The sequence below is a fragment of the Tauraco erythrolophus genome, chromosome 6, assembly GCF_009769465.1.
Source record: "Tauraco erythrolophus isolate bTauEry1 chromosome 6, bTauEry1.pri, whole genome shotgun sequence".
Classification (NCBI taxonomy): Eukaryota; Metazoa; Chordata; class Aves; order Musophagiformes; family Musophagidae; genus Tauraco; species Tauraco erythrolophus.
The window spans coordinates 26,539,362-26,563,438 of NC_141470.1; the positions used below are offsets into that span (position 1 = coordinate 26,539,362).

Sequence of the window (24,077 nt, forward strand, 5' to 3'; positions counted from 1 at the left end):
CAACTACATCACATAAATATTCATAGAATCATAGAATGGCATAGGCTGGAAGGGACCTCAGAGATCATCTAATCCAACCTCCCTGTCATGGGCAGGGACACCTCTCAACTATATCAGGCTACTCAAGGCTCCGTCCAACCTGGCCTTGAACACCTCCAGGGAGGGGGCATCCACAACTTCTCTGCGCAATTTATTCCAAAGTCTTACCACCCTCGTACTGAAGAATTTCTTCCTAAGATCTAATCTAAATCTGTTCTCCTTCAACTTAAACCCATTTCCCCTTGTCCTATCAGTGGACACTCTTGTAAAAAGTCCCTCCCCAGCCTTCCTGTAGGTTCCCTTCAGGTATTGGAAGGCAGCTATTAGGTCCCCCCGAAGTCTTCTCTTTCCAAGGATGAACAATCCCAGCTCCCGCAACCTGTCCTCGTAGCAGAGGTGCTCCAGCCCCTGGATCATCTTTGTGGCCCTCCTCTGAAGACGCTTCAACAAATCTATGTCGCTCTTATGGTGGGGACACCAGAACTGGACACAGTAGTTTGAGGTGGGGTCTCACGAGAGCAGAATAGAGGGGGAGAATCACCTCTCTTGACCTGCTGACCACGCTTCTCTTGATACATCCCAGGATGCGGTTGGCCTTCTGGGCCACATGAGTGCACTGCCGGCTCATGTTGAGCTTCTCATCTATAAACACCCCCAAATCCTTCTCTTCAGGGCTACTCTCAACCCACTCTGTGCCCAGTTTGTATTTGTGCCTAGGATTGGCCCGACCTAGGTGAAGGACCTTGCATTTTGACTTGTTGAAGCTCATGCAGTTTGCACTGGCCCAATTCTCAAGCCTATCAAGGTCCCTCTGGATGGCATCTCTTCCCTCAAGTGAGTCCACGGCACCACAAAACTTGGTGTCATCGGCAAACTTGCTGAGGGTACACTCAATGCTGTCATCCATGTCGCTGACAAACATGTTGAACAGCACCGGACCCAGAACAGACCCCTGAGGGACACCGCTTGACACTGGTCTCCATGTAGACATCGCACCATTGACCACAACTCTGAGTGCGACCATCCAGCCAGTTCTTTATCCACCGAGTGGTCCATCTGTCAAATCCGCGTCTCACCATTTTAGAGACAAGGATGTCATGTGGGACAGTGTCAAACGCCTTGCACAAGTCCAGGAAAACAACATCCATTGCTTTACCCACGTCAACCAGCACTGTAGCTTTGTCGTAGAAGGCCACTAAATTAGTCAGGCACAACTTGCCCCTAGTGAAGCCATGTTGGCTGTCACCAACCACTTTGTTATCTTTTATATGCCTTAGTACAGCTACCAGGAGAATCTGTTCCATGATTTTACCTGGCACAGAGGTAAGGCTGACTGGTCTGTAGTTTCCCAGGTTGTCCTTGGTCCCTTTTTTAAAGATGGGGGTTATGTTTGCCCTTTTCCAATCTGTAGGAATCTCACCAGACTGCCAGGACCTCTCAAATATGATGGCTAGTGGCCTAGCAACTTCAGCTGCCAGTTCCTTCAGGACCCATGGATGTATCTCATCAGATCGCATGAACTTGTGCACCTTCAGGTTCTCCAGGTGTTCCGGGACCTGATCTACTCCTACCCTGGGTGGTTCTTCACTCTCCCAGACCCAGCCAACATCCTCTGTGATTTGGGTGGTATGGTTCGAGTGGTTGCCAGTGAAGACTGAGGCAAAAAAGTTGTTGAATATTTCAGCCTTCTCCACGTCCTCAACAACCAGGTCACCTGCATCTTTCCGGAGGGGCCCCACATTCTCTCTCGTTTTTCTTTTTTCTCTCACATACCTATAAAATCCTTTTCTGTTATTTCTAATATCGCTGGCCAGATTTGACTCTGTCAGGGCCTTAGCTTTTCTAACCTGGTCTCTGAGTACACGAGCAACTTCCCCGTAATCATCCCAGGTTACCAGTCCCTGCTTCCATGCTTTGTGTAATCCCCTTTTGTATTTGAATTTAGCCAGGAGTTCTTTGTTTATCCATATAGGTCTCCTGGTGTTTTTGCCTGATTTCTTCCTTTTAGGGATGCAATGCCTTTGAGCTTGGAGGAGATGATCCTTGCAAGTCAACCAGCAATCTTGGGCTCCCAGTCCTTCCAGGGCTTTATCCCATGGCACACTACCAAGGAGGTTCCTGAAGGGGCGAAAGTCAGCTCTTCTGAAATCGAGGGTTTCAAGCTTGCTGAGTTTCCCCCTCTTAGCTGCCCTTAGGATCTCAAACTCCACCATCTCATGGTCACTGCAGTCAAGGCTACCCATGAGTTCAACATTACCTACTGACAAAAACGAGGTCTAACATGGCATCTCTCCTCGTTGGTTCCTCTATCACTTGGATAAGGAAGTTATCATTAATGCATTCCAGGAATCCCCTGGATTGCTTGTTCCCCGCCGTGTTGTTTTTCCAACTGATATCAGGGTGGTTAAAATCCCCCATGAGGACCAGGGCTTGTGAACAAGCGGCAACTCCTATCTGCCTATGTAGGGCCTCATCCATTTGGTCCTCCTGATTGGGTGGTCTGTAGCACACTCCCACTGTAAAGTCTCCTACCCTTCCTTTCACCCTGGCCCACAGGCACTCGGTTCTATCGTCATCACTTGCCAGGTGGAGCTCCATGCATTCTAGCTGTTCGTTGACATAGAGGGCAACACCCCCTCCTCGTCTCCCCTGCCTGTCCTTCCTGAACAGTTTATACCCCTCTAGTCCAACACACCAATCGCAGGAGTCATTCCACCATGTCTCTGTGATGCCGATCAGGTCATAGCACTGCAGACTCACAAGCATCTCCAGCTCCTCTTGTTTATTGCCCAAGCTGCAGGCATTCATATAGAGACATTTGAGTTGGGTCCCTGATGAGGTACCTGGAGCCCCCTGATGATGCTCAGATGTTTCCACAGTAACTAACCCCTCAACAACCCCTGTGCTCTGTCTGCAACCTGGCATGACACCTTGATCCCTTGCTAATTCACAAGACCGCACGATCTTGCTAGTGCATTCCTCCCCCACAAGCACTGGCATACTGCATTTCGGCTCCCTTCCAGTGATCCTGATTTCACCCCCACCCCCTTTCATACCTAGTTTAAAGCTCTGTCTATGAGCCCTGCCAATTCCCTTCCCAAAACTCTTCTCCCTCTGTGGGACAGGCTATTACCATGCCTTTCTAACAGATCTGGCCTCTTGCAGATCCAGCCGCTGTCAAAAAACCCAAACCCCTGCCGGACACACCAGGCTCGGAGCCAGGTATTAATCTGCTGGTACTTCCTGCCTAATCCCTCATCATTTCCCACAGCTGGAAGGATAAAGAACACAACCTGTGCTCCTGGTCCCTTGACCAGGCGCCCCAAGGCTCTGAAGTCCTTCTTCACTGTCCTTGGAGTGGTTCTTACTAATTCCTCACTGCCTACCTGAAACAACAAAATTATATTATACCTATCTCTTCTAGAAAAACTGATAGCGTTTATCTGAAGTCCATCTGATGTCTTGTTATATGAAAGCATTTACTCTATTTTTACAGATTATCAACGCTGCATACGCTATTTTCAGTGGATTGTCTTATGTGGTAAATTAATAACTTTTTTAATCATTCTTTTCTTTTAACCCACAGATGTCAGTGCTTTTCATATCAATGTGCTTAAAAAAAAAATTATTGTGAAGAAGATCAAGAAGCCTCTTCAGAAACAACAAATCACTGCTAACTCTAAATTTATCCTAATACCGCCCCGCATTCAGTGTTTCTTACTTGCTGAACACCAACAGCGAATGCCTTCAGGAACACTTCAGCAAACTCATTGTACTCCTTGGAAACATTACCAGGGCTTCCGTACCTACAATTAGAAGCAGGCATGCAAATTCAAGGGTGCAACAATATTATTATCTTGAGTATTTGTTTTGTTTTTTGAAAATAATGCTGGAAGAGAAAATACCTCTCGAAAAGTCTAGCTAAGATATGCAAAGCCCACTTCTTGCATTTCCACCAAGGCAACTCAGGTCTATCATCTTCATCAACTTGAAGGGTTTCCTTTAGAAAAGAAAAAGAAGAAAAAAGAAGATTATTTACTAACTATTCATAAAGAATTCAAATTATATGTATTTTGAAGAACTATACAGCATATTTTGCTTTTAACCTGCCGTTTGCACTTCTAGATTAACAGAAGTATAATGTACAGCATATCTACAAATAAATACCATGATATATGCTGCATAAAGTCAACAAATTCTTGAAACAAGATGCCAAAATAATTTATAATTTGAAAGCAACAGAACTCTCATACAAGCTACATATTTTCAAAACCTGTCTAGTCTGTTTAAAACACCCTATTTAGCTTACAAATTTATTTTCTTGGCAGCTACTGAGATAAAAGAAAGCAGAAATAAAAAGTTAAAACTTTTTAACGTTTGCATGAATGAAAAATATTTAAGGTTAAAGACAAATAGCCAAAAGCCACTTACAGCTGGTACATCCCTATCGACAACAGTCTTCAAGATTTCTATCCATTCAGTCAGGTTTTGCTGATTTATCAACTCCAAAGGTAATGTGTACTTATTTAATAAAAGAAAAAGGCAAAATACATTTATTATAAAGCAATTTGAAAATAACATTACTTTCACAGTTTGAATTTTAGCTCTTTCAAATCTTTGTCTACACCTAGCTACCATGAAGACTATTAAATAACTCAGAAAACCAGGCTAAAGAACTTAACACAACCTAGCCTATATCCTCAATATCCTCAAAGGTGCTAGAGGTCTTTCCAATTCATTCTGCTTATGCAATGCTAAGATGCTACTTAAATGATGTTACCCTAATTTCTGAGGCAATTAACAGCATATTAACTGTTTCATTCCAAACCACTGCATTTACACTGGTAATTCTACGCAGGCTGGTCTCTACAGTCTGTCATTAGAAAATTTTCTAATCGGTTTTCTAGTAAATGCTCTAACTTAGAGGATGGCATGCATAAGTTCTATCTAACGCCAAACAGGAATAGCACTGTACAAAAGTAAAAGTACAGCACAATATGCATACCAAAAACCTGTGATTCATATCACAGTTCAGTAGCAGGGAAAATTATTCAGATGTAATCTAATATTGTTAATATTTCTATCATTTACTATTTTAAGGAAAAGTATAATGCTTTAAATTAAATTACTGATCAAGTACATACAAAGTTTATTTTTTACCTGAACAAGGGCATAAAATATTTTGAAGATCTGTTTCTGAATGAGGACAGACTGATCAGATGGATCACTCAAGAGCTGAATGAAACTTTCCTTCAGAACTGGTAGAAAATGTTGCATTGCAGCTATCAAAGGACTCCGCTCCTCTGGTTTCTTGTACCTTTAGATAAGAACAAACTAGTTTTGTAGATCTTTCAGGTAGCTTTTGAATTTTAAAAGTTCACCATTCCCCAGTGCAGACACAAGTAGGTTATACTACAGTTCATAACAACATATGATTTAAAAAAACCCCGAGCCATTTCTTGTTACAGAATTTGAAATAAAGCTATAGCCAGAAAACATTACAGTTAAAAGGCAGGCGAGAAAACCGCTGAGCATCCATTACTCTGTAGCATCCACTACATACCCACATTAGTTTTCTGCTGGTAATGCACTCCTGCCAACTTACTCACTTTGAATACTACATCATGTTCAGCCACACCATTACTATAGTGAAAAGCAATCGGAGCACTACAAAAACTGCAAGCAAAAGGTACACATTTATTGCCAAGAACGGCAGATGCTAGGCCAGTCAGTAAAATTCCAGAAAGACATCTATCAGAGTTCAAAATTTATCAAAATATTTCCAGAACCTAAATTACTTCACTGACACTGAAGAAAGTATTCTGGGCTGCATCAAAAGAAGCGTGGCCAGCAGGTCGAGGGAGGTTATTCTGCCCCTCTACTCTGCCCTCGTGAGACCCCACCTGGAATACTGCGTTAAGCTCTGAAGTCCCCAACACAAGAAGGGCATGGAGCTGCTGGAACGGGTCCAGAGGAGGGCCACGAAGATGATCCAAGGGCTGGAGCATCTCTGCTATGAAGACAGGCTGAGAGAGTTGGGGCTGTTCAGCCTGGAGAAGAGAAGGCTCCGCGGTGATCTTACTGCAGCCTTCCAGTACTTAAAGGGGGCCTACAGGAAAGCTGGAGAGGGACTTTTTACAAGGGCGTGTAGTGATAGGACAAGGGGAAACGGCTTTAAATTGAAAGAGGGGAGATTTAAATTAGATCTAAGGAAGAAATTTTTCACTCAGAGGGTGGTGAGGCACTGGAACAGGTTGCCCGGAGAAGTTGTGGATGCCCCATCCCTGCAAGTGTACAAGGTCAGGTTGGATGAGGCTCTGGGCAACCTGGTGTAGTGGAGGATTTCCCTGCCCATGGCAGGGGGGTTGGAACTAGATGATCTTTGAGGTCCCTTCCAACTCTAACCATTCTATGATTCTACGATTAAAGTAAACTGTGAATCTCTCACAGTTTACTACTGATGCCTCTCACATCTTACTATTTAACTTATTTTTTATATTTTTTGTGTATAATTATTTTAGTTAACACATCTAACAATTTTATAGAGAACGTAGGCTTTGGCGCTATGTGGCAAACTCTGAGTAGGCTTCAATTGCAACCCTCCTTGAAATAGTGCCTCAGACCTTCCCATGCTGGTGACAGTCCACCAGTTTGCCTGTGCTGAAAACAAAGCTCCATTTCCCTTCCCTCAAAACATTTCAAAATTCCTGAAAGGAAGCGAAGCTGCATTTTGAAATATTGCCCCCAACTTTTAACTTACAAAGAAGAAAGTCCTTATTGACTCAAGAGTTAGCAGAATAGGATCTTGTCTATACTGGTGATGACAATAATAACAGAGTAAAATATCACTTTAAGACTTCACAGCTTTGGTTTTTAGATTAAGTAATTAATACCATAATACTCCTGGACTCCTGTGGGAGATTTTCAGGTTGGGAGATTGGGTTTCGGTTTGGTTTTGTGGTTTTTTTCAAAATACGTTTTTGGTAGACTTTTCACTAATACTAAATATCAATGCTTAGCCTCTTAAACAGTGTCAATTTGCAGAAATATAAGACAAAGTCAACTCAATCTGCTACCAGATGACATGTTCTGTAAAAACTACTACAGAACACTGAGCTCCAAAATCCTGTTCAATAATATAGTTTCCATGTATTTTCTGAAATAGAAACCTAAACATAAGAACCAAATGTTGCTCAGGAAAATTCAGTTTCTAATTTCCACAAGAGAGACAATTGAAAAAGACCAGAAAAAATTACTATGCAAAGAGCAGCCATTTGATCTTGCTGGCTGGATTTGGAGAAAAAGAAATAACGTTGAAAAGTCCCAAGATATTTACCTCCCACATTAAGAAAAAAAAAAAAGCCGCCAAAACTGACGTAAATAATTTAACAAATTTTACAGAGACCTGCATGCACTCATATTGTTACACAATGAAATGTGTGTATTCCTACACTATTTGTGAAACCAGCCCTTGTTGACTTCACCCAGAAAACTAAACAAGTATGAGCAGTTGCTGGCCCCAGCTAAACTGTTTCATCAACTGAGATTATGAACACACCTGTTACCTTAGTTAATCACGCAATGACTGTGCTCGTATCAAAATTCTTCCCTAAACAAGGATCGCTATAATCATAATACACTACCAGCAAACACTTCATGCTTTGTATCTCACCCATCTCCGCTGTGTATATTTGGTTAAAGATGTTTAATTTGAAAATCAAGCGAGAAATTAGTTTATTTTCCTTTCCTAGAAGGACTTGCAATTTTCAGCCACAGAAAAAACTCCAACATAGGGTTACAAAGGTCTTTATAGTATTCCTGTAAAAGTTTTTTGAGAAACTGATATTCACCTGTTTTACATTAATTTACATAAAATTCATGGAATTAGACAATGACATTTTTCAATGCAACATTTTAAATCAAGTACCTGAAACAAAAATGTTATCCATGACAGTGCTTTGCAAAAGTTGTCGATTCCTTCAGTTCCACTACTACAATTCCCTGACTCCAGGATTGCACTTTTCTCTAATCCAACTCAGTAGCAGCAGCTAAGCTCCACATAACTTCTCAAAGTGCAACCTCAACTCTAAAGCTCCGAGCATAATACCAGTCACAGAGCAAAGAATATTCACCTGTATCCTAGCTCAATGCCTTGCATATAGGAGAACGGTGGGCTTTGATAAAGATTTTCCATGATGGGCTGGATGAGGCTATCAAAATTTTCAGAAGGGTCATACCAAAGCCAGTCAACTAATTCTGAACTTCCTAACATCCAAGATTTCACACTTTGAAACCTTTCTATGTTTAATGTCACTGATACCTGGAGTACGTGTTTAAGAGTCTAAACTTGGTTTAAATAATCATTTTCTGCAAAAGTATTGATTTTAAACAGACTTTCTTACTGCTATCAATCCATAAAAAAACAACTACCAAATTAAGACTTTAAAATATCGTCTTTTTCCTGATCTCAAACCTTCACTAAAGGCAGTTTTGCTGCAATTCCTTATTGGAAAAGATACATGAGCCAACATCTGCATAGTGAGTATTCAAGAATATTTTCTAAAATTGGATTTCTATCACCTTTGCACAATCCCACACACAATTCTACACGGTTACAATATACATACAGAATACAAAAAATACACTCAAATATATTAATTCTGCTGGTTTATATGGTAGAAAAAACTTACTCATAGTTTTTCACAAGTTGATAAAGACAAAGGAGAATTCCAAGCCAACAAGCACTGTTGTCAGACTGAAGATAAAATCCAATTTTTTCCACAACTGCAGTCCAGCGACTAGGATAATCATGCTTGATAATATGGTGAATGCAAGTAGTCAGCTGTACTCTAGAAATCAAATGCACAATAATTAAGTTACTATTCTTATCTTAATATTCTAATGGCGTTGAAACTGTCAATAATGCTCAAATTTAAACTTATAAAGTTTTGTTTATAAGGTTCAGGTTCTGTACTTTCTGCTTAATATTCTCAATTTGAGAAACTTTAAATTTCTACATGCTGCACAAGCTGAAAACTGTTTTCCCATCTACTTTAATTCTATGCTTAGGATACACAGTGTATGACAACTGATGCTTAGAACATAGGTGATCTTAGCTGTTAAAAAAAAAAAAAGTGCCCCCAACAGCCAGAAACCACAGCCAACTCATAAACAGGTTAAAATTGCATACCTAATCAGCTCAGGAGAGTGAATAATGGCTTCTACAATATTTTCACGAATACAATGTCTATCTTCTTCTGGGATGGAGTAAGGTGGAATCTCTCCTGGAGCAGTTTCACGGTCTGGCCAATACTGGGTTATCATATTTTTCAAGTAGATAACCCCTATGAGACAAAAGTGGTAAATCAGCTGATAGCCATTCAAAGTACAAAACAAACACGTCTGGCAAACAAACCCATTTTAGAACAAAACTGATTAAAATGACTAATTCGTTGACTGTTTTTCTGAGTAGGAGAATCAAAATACATAAACCATGCAAATTTTTAACCTAATAATTTAATAGGTTGATACTCTTTTACCCTTTTACTGTGACGTGTGTATTTTTAGCTCTGTAAAGAATGCATTTTCATATAAAAACACTAAACGTATTGCTTTTTTCTGTGCTACAGATAGTTGTGGAACATTTTAGCAACACACTTCTGAAAATCCTTTATAATTATTTTCTCAGTATTTTCATTAAAACAAAGTTAATCAATACTAATGACTATCTAAAACATCCCTTGTAAGCAAAAAAAATCTAATTAAGATTGTGATACAGGAATGAATGCTAAAGAGAAACAGATCTCCCTTATATCAAGGTTATGGGCCACAGCACTTTGTAGCAATCAGGCTGCTGGCACAAATGGCTGCATTTACCATTTGACAACCAAATCCAAACTGCTTATGTGGCAGAATACAGATTACAGCACTTGCAGAGAAAAGGACTTGAAAAATGCAATAAGAAATCTTGAATTAAAAACTAATAACAAAGTTACTATTAATCTAATTCTATGAACAAATCCATAAAGCAAATTCTCTTCCCATTTCATATGCACCTTCTGAAGATTCAGAAACCAAAGGGTTTCTGAAAAGGTCTGCAAATGTAAGGAACACTCATCAGATATGTGCTATTACAAGACTGAAGTGATGCAGACTTCAATCTGTCCTCAGTGGGATTTATCATGCTATTAACTGTTTTGCAAAACATGCACTGTTTGTAAGCTATATGTTGTATGAGTCGTCTCCACTCTCTACAGACTGCTTTGGTTTTTAATTGGCTTACACTAAGGGTGAATTTTCAGAGGTGTTTTCAAACCTCCTATTTTCAGGTTATACATGTTAATCAGTAACTTTTTTGAGTCATCATCTGAATGGTAGCCCCAAGCAATAAAATAAAAATGCAAGTAAGGCTTATGCTACAACTTCGAATAATCTACTATATGGAAGATCCAAATAAGTGATCAAGATAACGCTTCCTGACCTGTGTAGAAAAAACACTGAAGTATCGTATTAGAAACCTCTATCAAGTAATCATAGCAGCTTTAAGGTGATGTTTGGTGCTGCTAATATTCAATATCCAGTTTTACTGATGGCTCATCTGCAAATCAGCAGGGTTCCAGAAGACATAATTTGTTTTCTTCCACTTAAAATGTTTAGAAATATTAGCATTACTAATACAAAGTTAAATTACCTCCTTGGACCGAGTGCACTAACATCACAAACCATTCTGTTTCCCCTAAGACCATTATCCACTAGAGATAAAGGGGAGCAATCACTGAAAGCCAGCCACCCTTTCTTTGTCTTCCCTATTTAATGTATGGTGCCAGTTAATAGTTCATGATGACTAATTCAAGTGACTCCCAGCTTTTGAGTATTTGAGACTAAAATCATTAGAATTCTTTAACAGCATCTGCACGTGTACTTGTGTGCATCCACTATTAAAGTAGATACAATGGACCATTAAAGTAGACACAAAGAAAAAAGATTTTAAAACTTGCCTGCCTGTCTCACTGGTAAATCCAGTTGCTCAGACATAGTGATCTGAAGCAGAGTTGAAACAAAGTTCACTGATTTATGAGCCTGTAGAGAGAAGGAAAAAAAAAGATATTATTTAGTCATAGTTTGTTAAGTTTTAGAATACTCCCATTAGGTTTTACAATATCTTTATAATGATGTAATGCAATCAGTAGAATACCAGCAATTCAGACAGTTTTACAGTAGTCAGATAATCAACCAAAGCATTCCAAAGTTTCATGCTCTTCGTATTCTGAAGACAGCACAGGGGAGGAAAAACCCTACTGTTTAAGGCAACAGAGTCGAAGAAATCATTAAACAGGCTTCAAGAATCAGCCATTTACAGTCACCAAACATGCTCTTCATTCAGAACACTTACTTACTTGAAAGAAGAATATCTAAATAGTCAGAAAAACCCAAGCACAGCAAGTTTACAGTGACCTTTAACCAGGTACCAATTCATTCTACAATCACCTAAGAAACAGATGGCAACTATGTTTTAAAACTAAACCCAGCCTGAAGTAAGCCCGTCCAACTCACAGTTTATCTTTCTGATAAAAACAGCTTCAAGTGACCATTTATGCATTACTGCAGCAACTATCGGCATTAACTATACAACAGCAAACCAACAGAACGGAGCCCTACATGGAGTGACATCCGCAGAGTAACAACTTTGCAAGAGTTCACTTAGAAAGAAAACAAAACGTGCTTTTTCTTACAATAATGAGAAATGTCATTGGTACACTAAATGCTGTACTGTATTTTCAATATGAGGAAACTAACCTTAACATTATTACAGGATCCTTTGCCCACCTTTCCTAAGCATTGAAAACTCCAGACATCAAATTAATTTCCCAGGGAGAAGTGAATTGTAATCCTTAAAAACTAACTCTACCTTTTATAACGGGAAAACAACATAATTTTCCTCAAGGTCAAGCCAATGGACATGAGCTACAATGAGGGAAATTCCTATTTTACAAACAGGAAAAAAAAATTCACAAGGGCAGCCAAGGTCTGGAACAGTTTGTCCACAGAGGCTGTGGAACCTCATCCTTGGAGATACTCAGAACTCAATTGGACAAGTCCCGATCTACCTCGCCTAACTTTGAAAGAGCTTTGCTTCATGGGGCTGGACCAGGTGATCTGTGGAGGTCCCTTCTAACCCAATTACTCCATTATTCAAATTGCCAAGATACATTTCTGCTTTATCTTCACTGGCATGTCAATATTGCTTCATACATTCTTTGCAGCACTTCTATCAAAGACAACTGCATAGATCTACATAACTTAATCCGTTAAACTCTTAGGAAAACACTTCTTACCTACTTGGTACTCAGTGTATTACTCCCTACATAAAGCAAATAAATTAATTCTTTGAAAACAATTGAAAATGCCCTATCCATTTATCAAAACCAAACATTTGTCTCAGTTACTGCAGCAGAGCAAATTAGTACCAGTGAAACAATCTAAAATTATCTTTCTATTCTTTTAGTAGGACCAAGAGCTCTTTTGATGGTATGAAGTGTAGTCAACATTCCATCTAAGCACACAATGCTGCCCAGCTCACTCCTACAGCACCAGGTTCTCCTCTCCAACCTTAAACTTTCCCTAGTAAGTATCTCCTGTACGTTCCAGTATAAACAACTGTAAAAGGGACAGCCTGGGACACGACATTTGTTCATGCATTTGTACACAGATTTGATTAGTGCAGCTTGTTTTCTAGCTCTTGACTTTAAATGAACAACAAACTTGACTTAACTTCAGGTGCAAGAAAAACCTACAGGGTGCAGAAAACCCAGAGAAGCACCACTCGCATCTGGTCCAACTGAAATGTTAGGTTTGTGGAGTGCGTTTTGATGAACTGGGAGTAACTGACGCTGCAATATCAGCATGCATCTTTCTGACCCATGTCCCTGAAATCCCGAGGAGACAAATACACTTTCAAATAAAAAAAATGTGGGTTTCTTTTTTCAACTGTCAAGTAACGGTTGAATAAATACATTTAAAATAAAATGTATTTGTTGGTATTAATTTCTACTACAGCTCCAGGTCTGTTAAACTCCTTCTTTTCTTAAGTGACATCAATAGACACACTTCTGCAACACATACCAAATGACATTAGACCCTAATTCAGCACAGTATTGACTTATAATGCCTAACATTAATGTCAGTGGAAGTACTCCTGTACTTAAACGTGTTATGAACGTGCTGAAGAAAGCTTTCCGTTTCAATAACCTTTAACTCACCTACAAATAAGGTCATATTACAGTCTGCATAAAATGGACTTGGAAGTGCAAACTGATGTCTCTCCACAATGACTACGATAATGAGCTTAACAGCTACCCTTTCGATAGTGAATATTTGCAATGTATTTCGTGTTTGGAAACTGCAAAGCATTTAATCCTAAAATTTTAAAAATGAAGGATTAGTTTCCCTTTCTCATGATAAATGGTAACTATCCTTTAAAGGGAAGCAGCTTTAACAGGGACGTTTCAATAAAAAAAATATGGAAATTGCTTAAGAACTATCAAGGAACTAATGGGAATAACAAAACAGGTTGAACACAAAAATGTTGTGTCTTGAAGGCAAAAAGCAACAAAAAACAGCAGTGTACAAAACTGGCACACACTGAAGTTTAATAAAATAACTGTCTTTCCTTCATTAAAAAATCAGGACTGAGCCCATGACTGTAGCAAACTACAAAAGCTCCCTAGAAGTGTAAATTATATTAGTATGTAGGATTAAAATATTTTCACTGGATTCTTTGAACTATAACAAATTTTAAAGGATAGGACCACAACATCTATACCATTATCTTGGTCTTTTAAAATCTTACAAGTATCATCCTTATTAACATCTCAAGCATCAGACACCAATCAACCATGAGGATGAGCTACTTGATCACCTTTAGTGGTTCGAAGCAGAGATTCAGACTGGAAATAAATTCTGCTTTTGATACAAGGCAGCATAAGCAAAATACCTTGTATCTTTCCAAACCAAGCCTCCCCTCAATCCACTCAGTTCATAATTCTCAGAGCGACATAAACACTTCTATGCGTATTATATGGAATATAAAGGACTTCCAAACTCTTTACAACAACTCCCTTCCCATGCCACTGAAAGAAAGGTGATTCCAGAGAAACTGGAACGTGAGGTGGAGTAAGGACAGCTACATGAAGGCATGTGTGTAATGAATGGTCATAATAAACCTCCAGGTGCTACAATAACCTGTCACTTGCTCTCTTGTTTTGCTTTACTATTAAAAAGAACATTCAATGGTTTATTGGCACCCGGAAAAAAACAACTGAACTTAAAACAAGACATCACATAGGTGCCAATTTTGTATCTGTGGCATTAAAAAATACTGAACACACATCCATATGAGCTATTTTAATCGTTAGTATTTTTACTTTTCAAAGATGGCTGCCTCTCAGGACATCATGTTCCTCTTCACTGACAGCACTGCTAAAAAAAACTAACCAAATACAAAACACACCTATTTTAGGTACATATTCTCTACAAATACTGATTTTTGCTTTTAGTGCATGCAATTAGCCGGAATACTTCACTCTACAAAAGGTGAGCTGCAAATGAAGATTCATTAAAGATCTATCAGGGACCCAGCTGAATGTAGATGAGATTCTGCTGGCCCGTGTTCATCCCAGTCTCCAGAAGAATCGGATGCACTGATGCCATTTAGTGAAAGCCACTGGCAAGTAGTGTCATTCCACACGGAAGTTCTATGGCTCCAGCATGTGAGAATTAAAACCAGGTTTCACAATGGCTACTATCACATACTCTAAACTGCATGGAGAATAGAAACAATTTCTATGACTTCATAAAGATTTGGCATCAGTAAAACATTGTCTTTTATTTTCTTGCTCCTTGTCCACAAATATACTTTCAAAATAAGCATTAAATTTAGAGAACGACAGTGATAACTGAAAAAAAAAAAAAAAAAGTTCTGTCACAGTCAAAGTCCGTTTCCGAACACATAACTCAACATTTTAGAAAAACAAAACCAAAACTCATCTCAAGTCCTTCCCCTTTACAAATCCCCCGATACGTCGTGTCACTGGTATGACTTTGTTGTCTAAGAGCCAAAGAATCCAGGGACTTTTCCCGAGAGCAATCTTCGCTATGCAGCCTCACTAGCTGAGGAATGTGTCCTATCAGACCACAAACATTGCACCACTGTCTGTTAATATCAATCACTGTTCCAGAACATACAATCTTTTTGCATATTTCATGGCAGTTTTCCCTGGCAGAGTTGGTTTATTAGCCATGTGCTAAAACACACTTTTGAGAAAAGTGTCATGTCAGCTATATAATCTGAAATACAAATGACGTTTGAAGCGAACATTAAAGAGGCCAGTCCATGGCATAGGAACCATCAACAGTTAATTATGCCACGGAAAAGTACTTTTTCCCCAGCAACGATACTCAACTAAGTCAGTTACATTCATCTTTAATACAGAATTATCCACATCTCACATAAAGCCTACATGCCACTAAATGATAAAGCTTCATCTCAGTTAAAAAGACCTCTTCTTGGATGTTAAAAATTTAACTTACTATAACAGACACACAACTATACGTACCTCCTTTACAGTTAACAAAAAAGCAAACCAGAAGGGTAATACTTAGTATATGTTGCTGAACTAGAACCCTAGGTTATTTACATAGTTATTCAAAGTAGCACACACTCAAATAAAGGTAACAATTTATTTTGAAAGGAGCTGGAAAAAAAAAACCACCCTAATTTAACGCATCTCCCCCATTCTGATTTTGAAAAAAATCTACATGCAATTTTTGATCTAGACCATAGCAAGACTAGGTGAACAAAACCACTACACTGAGATGAAACAGTTTGTTTTTTTATGGCAAGGTAAGGTCAGGAACTGTAAAGCCATGCTGAATCAGCAAACTGCCCTGTAGCACTCTTTCAGTTCTTTTTTAAGAACTCAGCAGGTGTGGAAGTCATTCTGACCTCAGGTTTTTGCAAGCTAGTTCTGCCACCTCTCATACAGCTATATTGTGTATGTAAATCCAGTTTAAGGTCCACAAAAAATACATACATGCTTATCAGATCTTTCAAACATCCTTGATGCTCATCTCATCAGAATACTGTCGCAAGTTCTGAAGTCTATTTGCTCTTCTGCTCGCAGCAGAAAAAGGAATGTGCACTTAGCAAAGACTAGCTAAGCACACACAGTAAGTATTTGCTAAGTCATGAGAAAGTGGCAAGTCGCCCTGTCTGCTAGGATTTTACCTTGTACTGGCTAACATGCATCAAGAAAGTAACTTCTTCCTAAGAAGACAAAGCTCCCTTGGTTCCCTGCTGCCCCCAAGGGGATTGCTGGTGTTGGACCAGCCTTGACACACACAGCTTAAAACCATCCCTTCCCGAAGTATCTCTCATCTGGCACACATCAAAATACATAGACGGAAGATAAGGGAAGTGAAAATTCAAGTACTTTCGGTAAAATGTCATAGTAACAACTTTAAAACAGAACCCATGATCTGATAACCAGAGCCAGGAAACTCACGCTCTGTTCTTGTTCTTACTCACACTTCAATATATAGCCATAGGTGTTAAACATGAAGACCGTGTCATAAAAGGTTAAAAAAAAAAATTAAAGATCAGGGCAACACTATAAATACCTACCTCAAAGTATCTAAAACATAGCATTTGGAAATTCCTGGGTGAAAGGCACCGCGTAATAATCAGCTTGCTTCTTCCCCTTTGACAACCTTCCACTCCAAAGCTCCCAGTAGTTAATGTCCAAACATTTTTTCAATCATGCCATCATTCTGACATTTGTATCTATTAAGCAGGCAATGAAAGACACTGAACCAGGCCCTACTGCATTCTGTTAAACCCATAGTGTGCTTGGTGACTAGTTAATGAGCTAAAGCATTTTTCCTTCTCCTGTCACTTATATTAGAACATGAAAAACCTTAAATGTAACTTTTAGAAAGGCACTTTTTCAGCAGAGCAACAGGATAACGTTTTCCTAAACAAACTCTGTTAAGCTTTGACTTAAAAAAATTGCAAGTTATTGGGGATTGCTTTTAAAAAAAAACCCCAAACATTCTCAGACACAAAAATTGAGTTGTTGGTCCAAAAAGATGTCTCACATGCACTGGGGTTAATCTCAGATACTTACAAGACATACATAATTCCCTGGAATTACAAAGAAACCTGCAAGGAAACTATTATCTAGCAACTGTGCCTTTATAAATATGTTGATATTAAAAGATGAAACAACACTATTATTTTCAGAGCGTCATTCCATAGCTGCATAGTTAAAAATACCTATTTTCATCATCATTTCTGATAACCCTTTATACACACAGTACAAAGACTGTTTCAAAAGGCAACGTCTTCTTGCTGCTTTCCATTAGCTTACTTGAAGAGTCTGGTTCTAAGTCCCTGTAAAACACAGCTTTCCCCTGTAAGACAGGGACAGAGATGGGCAAACACCTCAGGGTACATCACCATCTAGAAATTACATGAGCAGCTGTCAGACACAAGAGCTAGTGGTATCATTCCCTATAACTTATTTTCACAGTGAGAACAGTAGAGTCAGAGAGACTGAAATACCTGCTTTTTTTTTTTTAGCATATCTCAACTCTAAAAAGTTATCATAACATTTTATGTGCAGGCAACATAACCTGGTAAAACTTAGTTAAAGAAATAAAGCATAGAGTCATTCATGACTTAGCCAAGGTCAAAGGAAAAATAACAAAACTTGGACAAATCAAGAATCATACACCCCAGCTCCCTTCTCCAGTCAGTGGAAACTTTGTTGATTGATAGGGTATGAAGACAGATCTAGATACTTAACTCTTCCATTAACTAGGAATATCAATTACTGTCTGAAGCATGTTCTTTTCTGATAAGGTAAAACGACCATTCTAATGAAAGCCAGTCTCATCAGCTCAACGGAGGCACTTCAGACAAATTAAAGGTAAACAAAAAGGTCAACCAAGGACAACTATTACATTATAAAAACACTTATGTGTGCCCAGCCATGTGCAAGAATAGTGTTCACTGCTGTAAGATTTCATCTTTAGAGACAAAGAGACCCCACACCTGAAATAAAATATTAACTGGTAACACAACTGCCCTAACAGTTAATAAATTTAGACCAGTACCCTGCAAGCAAATGCACATCTTGACTTCAATAAACCTATCAAAAATCAAGACCATGCATATGACTAAAACTACATATACGTACAAGTGCTTGCAGATTTCTCACAAAACATCAATGAAGATACAGTTAGTTCCAACGCACTGCTTCAATAATGTCTGGTATTTTTAAAAGGGCACAGATATTTGGATTTTATACCAATTTAATACTTGTGTAGTACATCATAGACCATGATGTTTTGAATCGTAAGTGTGAACAAAAGCCAGTTGCTGGTGAGCACGATCCTTCATGCAACAGAGTTAGCCATTTGCTGAAGACCCCGACTGGCAGAGAACGTAATTTCCTGCATGTTCAGCAACTCAATACCTGCAGAAAATAGCTAAAATAGATTCCAAGTAAGTTAATAGACATAGATATTGACATGCATAGAACACAAAAAAAAAAAATGCATTTTGGAGCCACCTTAAGATTTCATATATATTATTGTCTTTATAGGCAATTACATTATTTTCACTTTTGGTTTAAATAAGAAACACTGAAGTACTTTTACTAAAGTATATGGAAAAGACGGTCAATTACTTCATATAAACCCCAATTAAACATTCAGCAGTTCTACAGCTATTTCAAATGTACCTAATACTTGTTTGCCGTTCACTTATTAAAAGACGCACAGGAATTCAGCTTAATTACACTTTTTTCTAATACGAGAAGCTAAGTTTTTGAAAGTTTCTCTACCATCAGCAGAACATTTGTCCCTCCTTTACCTATTCTCTGCTGAACATCTGTTGCATTACATGTATTTGTCAGGCCTAAAGTCTGCTTAAGAGCAACAAAGAAAAACATTTGTGGAAAAGGCCAACTAAAGGCACTGCCAGAGATGCTTAGACTTCACCTCCTCCATCAAGCAATCACCTTTTCTCTGAGTCAAACACTATAAGACTTTTTTTTTCAAAATGCCTAAAAGTCCCATGGCTGTGTTTCCATGATAAAGAAAGTTTTCACCTACCCGGTGGAATTAAGTGGAACAAAAATACAACCTTCTTCCAAAACTGAAACCTGTGGAACTAGAACCTGCTGGTTTTGCTATATCAAGATCCGGCACACGAACGTAGTCTAAGCGGATGACACGTCTGGGTTGGGAACCCTGTCTTCCCCCGTCTCTCGGGCACGTGTGGATACTGCGCCCGGAAAGCACACCCACCTCGACGGCGCTGCGGAACCCGGAGTCCAGAGGATTTGCCCGAAGCCCAAATAACGCCGGGCTATCCGACTTATTTCTGAATTCGGCCTAGGTCACTCTTACCCTAACAGGCTGCACTACTTCCAACGTGGTGGAGGTCTCGCCCCCTCCTTTCCCGCTGACGAATTACCGCCTTCCACATCCGAAGACTGCCCATAGTCCCAGGCGGGACCGGGTCCAGCCGCTGGGCCACCGGGAGCCTGCGCCACCGGCGACTTTAACCATCCCGCTACAGATTACCCTTTCCCCGGCTGAGCAGGAAGACAATGGAGATAATTTGCTACCGACAGAAAGGCAACGGGGGCCTCCTCCCCAACGCCGACCGCTTTCTGCCGCTAACCCCCCGCCTTGAGCAGCCCCGCCCGGCACGGCACGGCCCGGCCCCGGCCGGAGGCCCCGCTGCCATGTGCCGGGGACAATGCGGGTCGGGCGGCCGGGCCCGGCCTGCAGCCACCGTGACACCAGGCGGGGCCCGGCGGCGGGAAGGGGCCGAGGGCGCGGGGAGAGGGGGCCGAGGGAGCGGAGGGGGGAAATTACACGTCCCGCGCGCCCCCTCCGCTCCTTCGGCCCCGTCTCCCCGCGCCCTCGGCTCCTTCCCGCCGCCCTCGCCCCGCTTCCCCCTCCCGCAGGCCTTCCCCGACCCCGCCGCCCGCGCCGTCCCCCTCCCTGCTTTCCAGTACCGCGGCAGCCGCGGCTCCGGCCCAGGCCCCGCCGGCGCCCTCACCTCGTTAAGCTGCCTCTCGGCGGCTTCCCGCAGCGCCGGATCCATGGTACCCCGCAGGGCCTCGATGATGGTCGCGGGGTCCATGGTGGCGGCGGCGGGGGGAAGAGGAGGAGGCGAAGGGCAGGGGCCGGGCCGCGCCGCGCCGCGCGCACATGGACCCGCCGCCTCGCAGCGGCCGCCGGCGCGAAAGGAAGGGAAAGCGCCAAAGGCCCGGATAGAGCTGCCCCCCGCCGCCACCAGGGAGCGGAGCCCCTTCCGCCGCCTCTTCTTGCCACCGCCCCTTCCGCCGCCCGCGCCGCGCGGCACCACGGGACCTGTAGTCGAAGAGCCGCCACAGCGGCCGCCGCACGCCAAGCCGGAACGGCGTGGAGCGGAGCGGCGGGCGCACTCGTAGGGGGGCCGCGCCGCCGCCCCCGCACGCTGAGGGAAGAGGAGGGGAGGGATGGGGCGGGACGGAACGGAACGGAGCGGAGCGGGGCCCGCCGTCCTGTTGCCCTTCCGTGTGCTCGGCCCGCCGCTTCGGAGGGTGCGCTGCGTTCGGGGCCGCCCGGGGAGCGGCGCCGGCTGGTGGGGAGGGCCTGAGGGCGGCCGCGGCCGTGCGGGAGGCGCCGCCGGCTGCCGCGTTGGGCAGCGCGCTGCGGCCAGCTCCTCGGCCGCGTTAGGACTGAGTGGAATCCGTTGTTTTTTTCAAAGTCCCTGCCTTTACCGCGTGCGCATCCCGTTTTCGGAACGACTTGAATGGTTGGTGAAGGAGGACAGGTGCATGGAGGCATGGGTTTCCTTTAAAGATGCCTTATAACGGGCGCGGGATGCAAACAGTTCCGAAGCATTTGGGAAAAGCCAGAGTTTTGTTCTGCTAGATTTAGCGAAAAAAAAAAAAAAAAAACCAACAAACCAAAAAGTTATGAAGATGTGTCAGCAATTTGTCACAAAATGAATATAAGTAAAGCCGTCATTTCTGGAGGGTTGACTCAAGTCACAAGATTGGAATTAGGCTGCTCTAAGTTGGTCCTCCATAAGTCGCTTCCGCGGGCTTTACCCTACGCGCATTTAGGCGTGGAAATAATTTCGCTTACATGAGTAGTCACAATAAAATAAGCAACGGTATTTGTAAGTTAGGTGCACAGCGATTTGTAAAATTTAATCGGTAGTATGCACTCAGTCACTATCGTTCTTTCTTTGGGGGATGATATGCAGCGACACACTTGACATTTTGAGAGTTGTTTTTGTGAGAGGAGTTTATTGAACGGTCAGATAATACAATCAAGAAAAAAAAGTTTCACAAACAGCCCATCCTGGAACAGCTCTGAAATGAAGACACATTAAACAACGAAGCTGCGTACCCAATACAAAAGCAGAAATGCAGATACATACAGAAAATTATAATTAAAAGTGATACAATTTAGAAAATTGGTAAAGGACACCCTGTTTAGTCAAACAGTTTCAGCAACTGCCACATTCAACCTTGATTGCCTTTACCACCCTGCTGTGCTAGTTACTGGTTTTGCAAACATTTCCCATACATGGGTTTAGCGTGGGCCACAAGCCATTCCCAACACGTCTCCTGGATGGAGCCAGCTTGGTTTTGAAGGCTGTCCTCTCTCAGTTGGCCACTGTCCCAGAGAATGGCCTAAGGCAGGCTAAGCGGTACCATCTCAGCTGGCAAAATTTTCACTGGTCAGGTTTATCTGGAGTGTCTTTTCATACATGAAACAGCTTAACAGATTTGCTTTTGTATATCAATTTTCCAAATGAGTAACTTTTCCATGATTGTCGCTGGACTAAAACCCACATTTCTCAGTTTCTCTTGCTACTGTTTTGTTGGCGGTTATTTTTTTACATAGCGCTAAAACCTGTGATTTACACTACATAGGTGGTGGTTTTTTTTCTATTGCAAGTATGAAAATGAGTGCCTCATTTATAAAACTAAACAGCAAAGCAGCAATGAATGGCTGGCTTTCTAAATAAGCCCAGGAGACATATGGACCCAGAAGACACAAGTGGCAATGTAGCATAACTTCAGGACATGATGTCATAGGATGTTCTTAGATAAGTTGCTTAGATCTGCAGTCACACTCCAATTCTAGATGTTGCCCAAAACATAAAAGAAGGTGAAATACTGCAGAGTCAATACCATTTAAAAATTCTGCAACAAAGTAGCTTTTGTGTCACAGCAGAGATAACACGATCAAGTTTCAATGCTCTTTGTATCAAAGGAGCAAAGTAATAACGCCGCTAACCAGAGAGAATGTAGATGCTAAGCTGATCCAACAACTTACGAAACAGCATATATCTTTTCTAAAAAGAAAAATAAGTACTTCAAAGGACAAAGGGCTCGTGATGTGTTGGTTGTACATAATACTCTTTGTCAGATATACAGACGCGAAATACTGTAAAGAAAAGCACGATGGGATGCGAACCTTTGTCAGCAGAGGTGCTGTGGCTAGAGAAGCTTATTGCCAGAGCTCTTCACATTTCTATACGAAAGTGAGGAGGACAAAAAAAAATTATGCAGAAGAATGTGTAAGGAACAATGAAAGTTTATCAGGATGAAATACCCACTTCTGTCAGATACTTTATTTGTGTAGTGTTAGCAGGACAAAAGAGACTTAAGCATAGCCATCACAGCACAGCAATTAGTGAGGGCTCTGGCCAAAGCTGTTTAGCAAACAAAGGAAGCAAAAAATGTCCTACCAAATCATAAATAAGTAACTTGCAAGATGGAGCAAATGAGCTAATATACGAATTATTTTTTAAATCAAATTTATCAAATTTCAAGTCACTAGAGTTAAAGTTGGAGAGAAATGCATCCTTAGCCAGACAAGCCTCATCAAATTCTTGGTCTTAGAACAGAAAAAAATGTATACATGCTGCAGAGATTAACTGCCTGATAACGTTCTCTGTTGTATATGAACACTTGTAGACAACCTCAGGCCACTGTGGGAGAACTGAACTTCTCAAATTATCTCATAAAAGGCAGATGTGGTATTGCACAGGCCTCAAACATCGGATACCAATCAGTCGCAATTACTCCTGAAGATAAACACACTCTCATAGACTGTCTTGGGTGTAGCAGCCATGTATAATTTCCCTGGAAAGTTGGAACAATAAAAAACCCAATATTTTTCAGCTTTAATAAAGTAATATACTCCCTTGGAGCTGACTGCAGTGCACTGCTTAGCATGTGTGCCTTTCCGGGGGACCATTCTCTTTATGGTAAATGAAAGCTAGAAGCCAAAAATTGTGTATAAAGGAAGCACAACTATCAAAGGTCTTTCTTGAGCCTCAGCAAGTTTGGGTGCTTTCACCAGATCTTTCCAAACCATTTTGCAGAAATTTTCATGCCACCTACATGTTCCAAAAGGTAGTAACTGATAAACGCTGCTATTGGCTGTTCCGTGCCAGAACAGATTTGACAGCACCCAAATTGACTCCAGCTATGCAAAGACAGTGTATTCCTGCATCAACAGCAATCAAAATATCAACCCAGAATCTGGAAAAAAAATACTTGTATGTGAAGGTACCTATCAATCCTACAAATCCAAAGAGAGCTTGGACATGGAGTGAGCAGATGAATCACCAGCACACAAAGCTATCCTGGAGCTACTTCTGCTAAATCAAAGATGGCAATAGGAAGGAAAAAAGTCTGCACAGAAATATCATGCCAATATGCAAAGTTTGCAAATAACTATTTATATTAGTCTTAAAAGCTGAAACAGGATTCAGATATGAAGCTATAGAACAAAACTGAGGATAGTCAACATGATTTGGTGTAAAATAGTCAAACAAAGGTGATTGTTTGAGGGGTTCTCTAGTTTGGCTGGGAAAATGGTGCAGAACAAATAGACTTCTTTGCTTTAAAATATCATAGCAGGCTATAACCCTGAGCACAGAGTGAAGGGAC

The 24,077-nt window shown here is 41.1% G+C and overlaps 1 protein-coding gene across 1 annotated transcript in view; it reads right to left on the bottom strand.

Annotated features, from left to right (window-relative positions):
* Positions 1 to 20,291, bottom strand: part of IPO7 (importin 7) — a 45,275-nt gene extending 24,984 nt beyond the window's left edge. Inside the window, exons 1-8 of the mRNA XM_086614157.1 lie at positions 20,174 to 20,291; positions 11,037 to 11,118; positions 9,230 to 9,383; positions 8,730 to 8,888; positions 5,200 to 5,356; positions 4,471 to 4,560; positions 3,945 to 4,039; positions 3,761 to 3,845 (exon numbers count right to left, since the gene is read on the bottom strand). Coding sequence (XP_086470283.1) covers positions 3,761 to 3,845; positions 3,945 to 4,039; positions 4,471 to 4,560; positions 5,200 to 5,356; positions 8,730 to 8,888; positions 9,230 to 9,383; positions 11,037 to 11,118; positions 20,174 to 20,257 — 906 coding nt within the window. The 5' untranslated portion in view covers positions 20,258 to 20,291. The remainder of the gene's footprint in view (positions 1 to 3,760; positions 3,846 to 3,944; positions 4,040 to 4,470; positions 4,561 to 5,199; positions 5,357 to 8,729; positions 8,889 to 9,229; positions 9,384 to 11,036; positions 11,119 to 20,173) is intronic.
* Between the last annotated feature and the right edge of the window lie 3,786 nt (positions 20,292 to 24,077).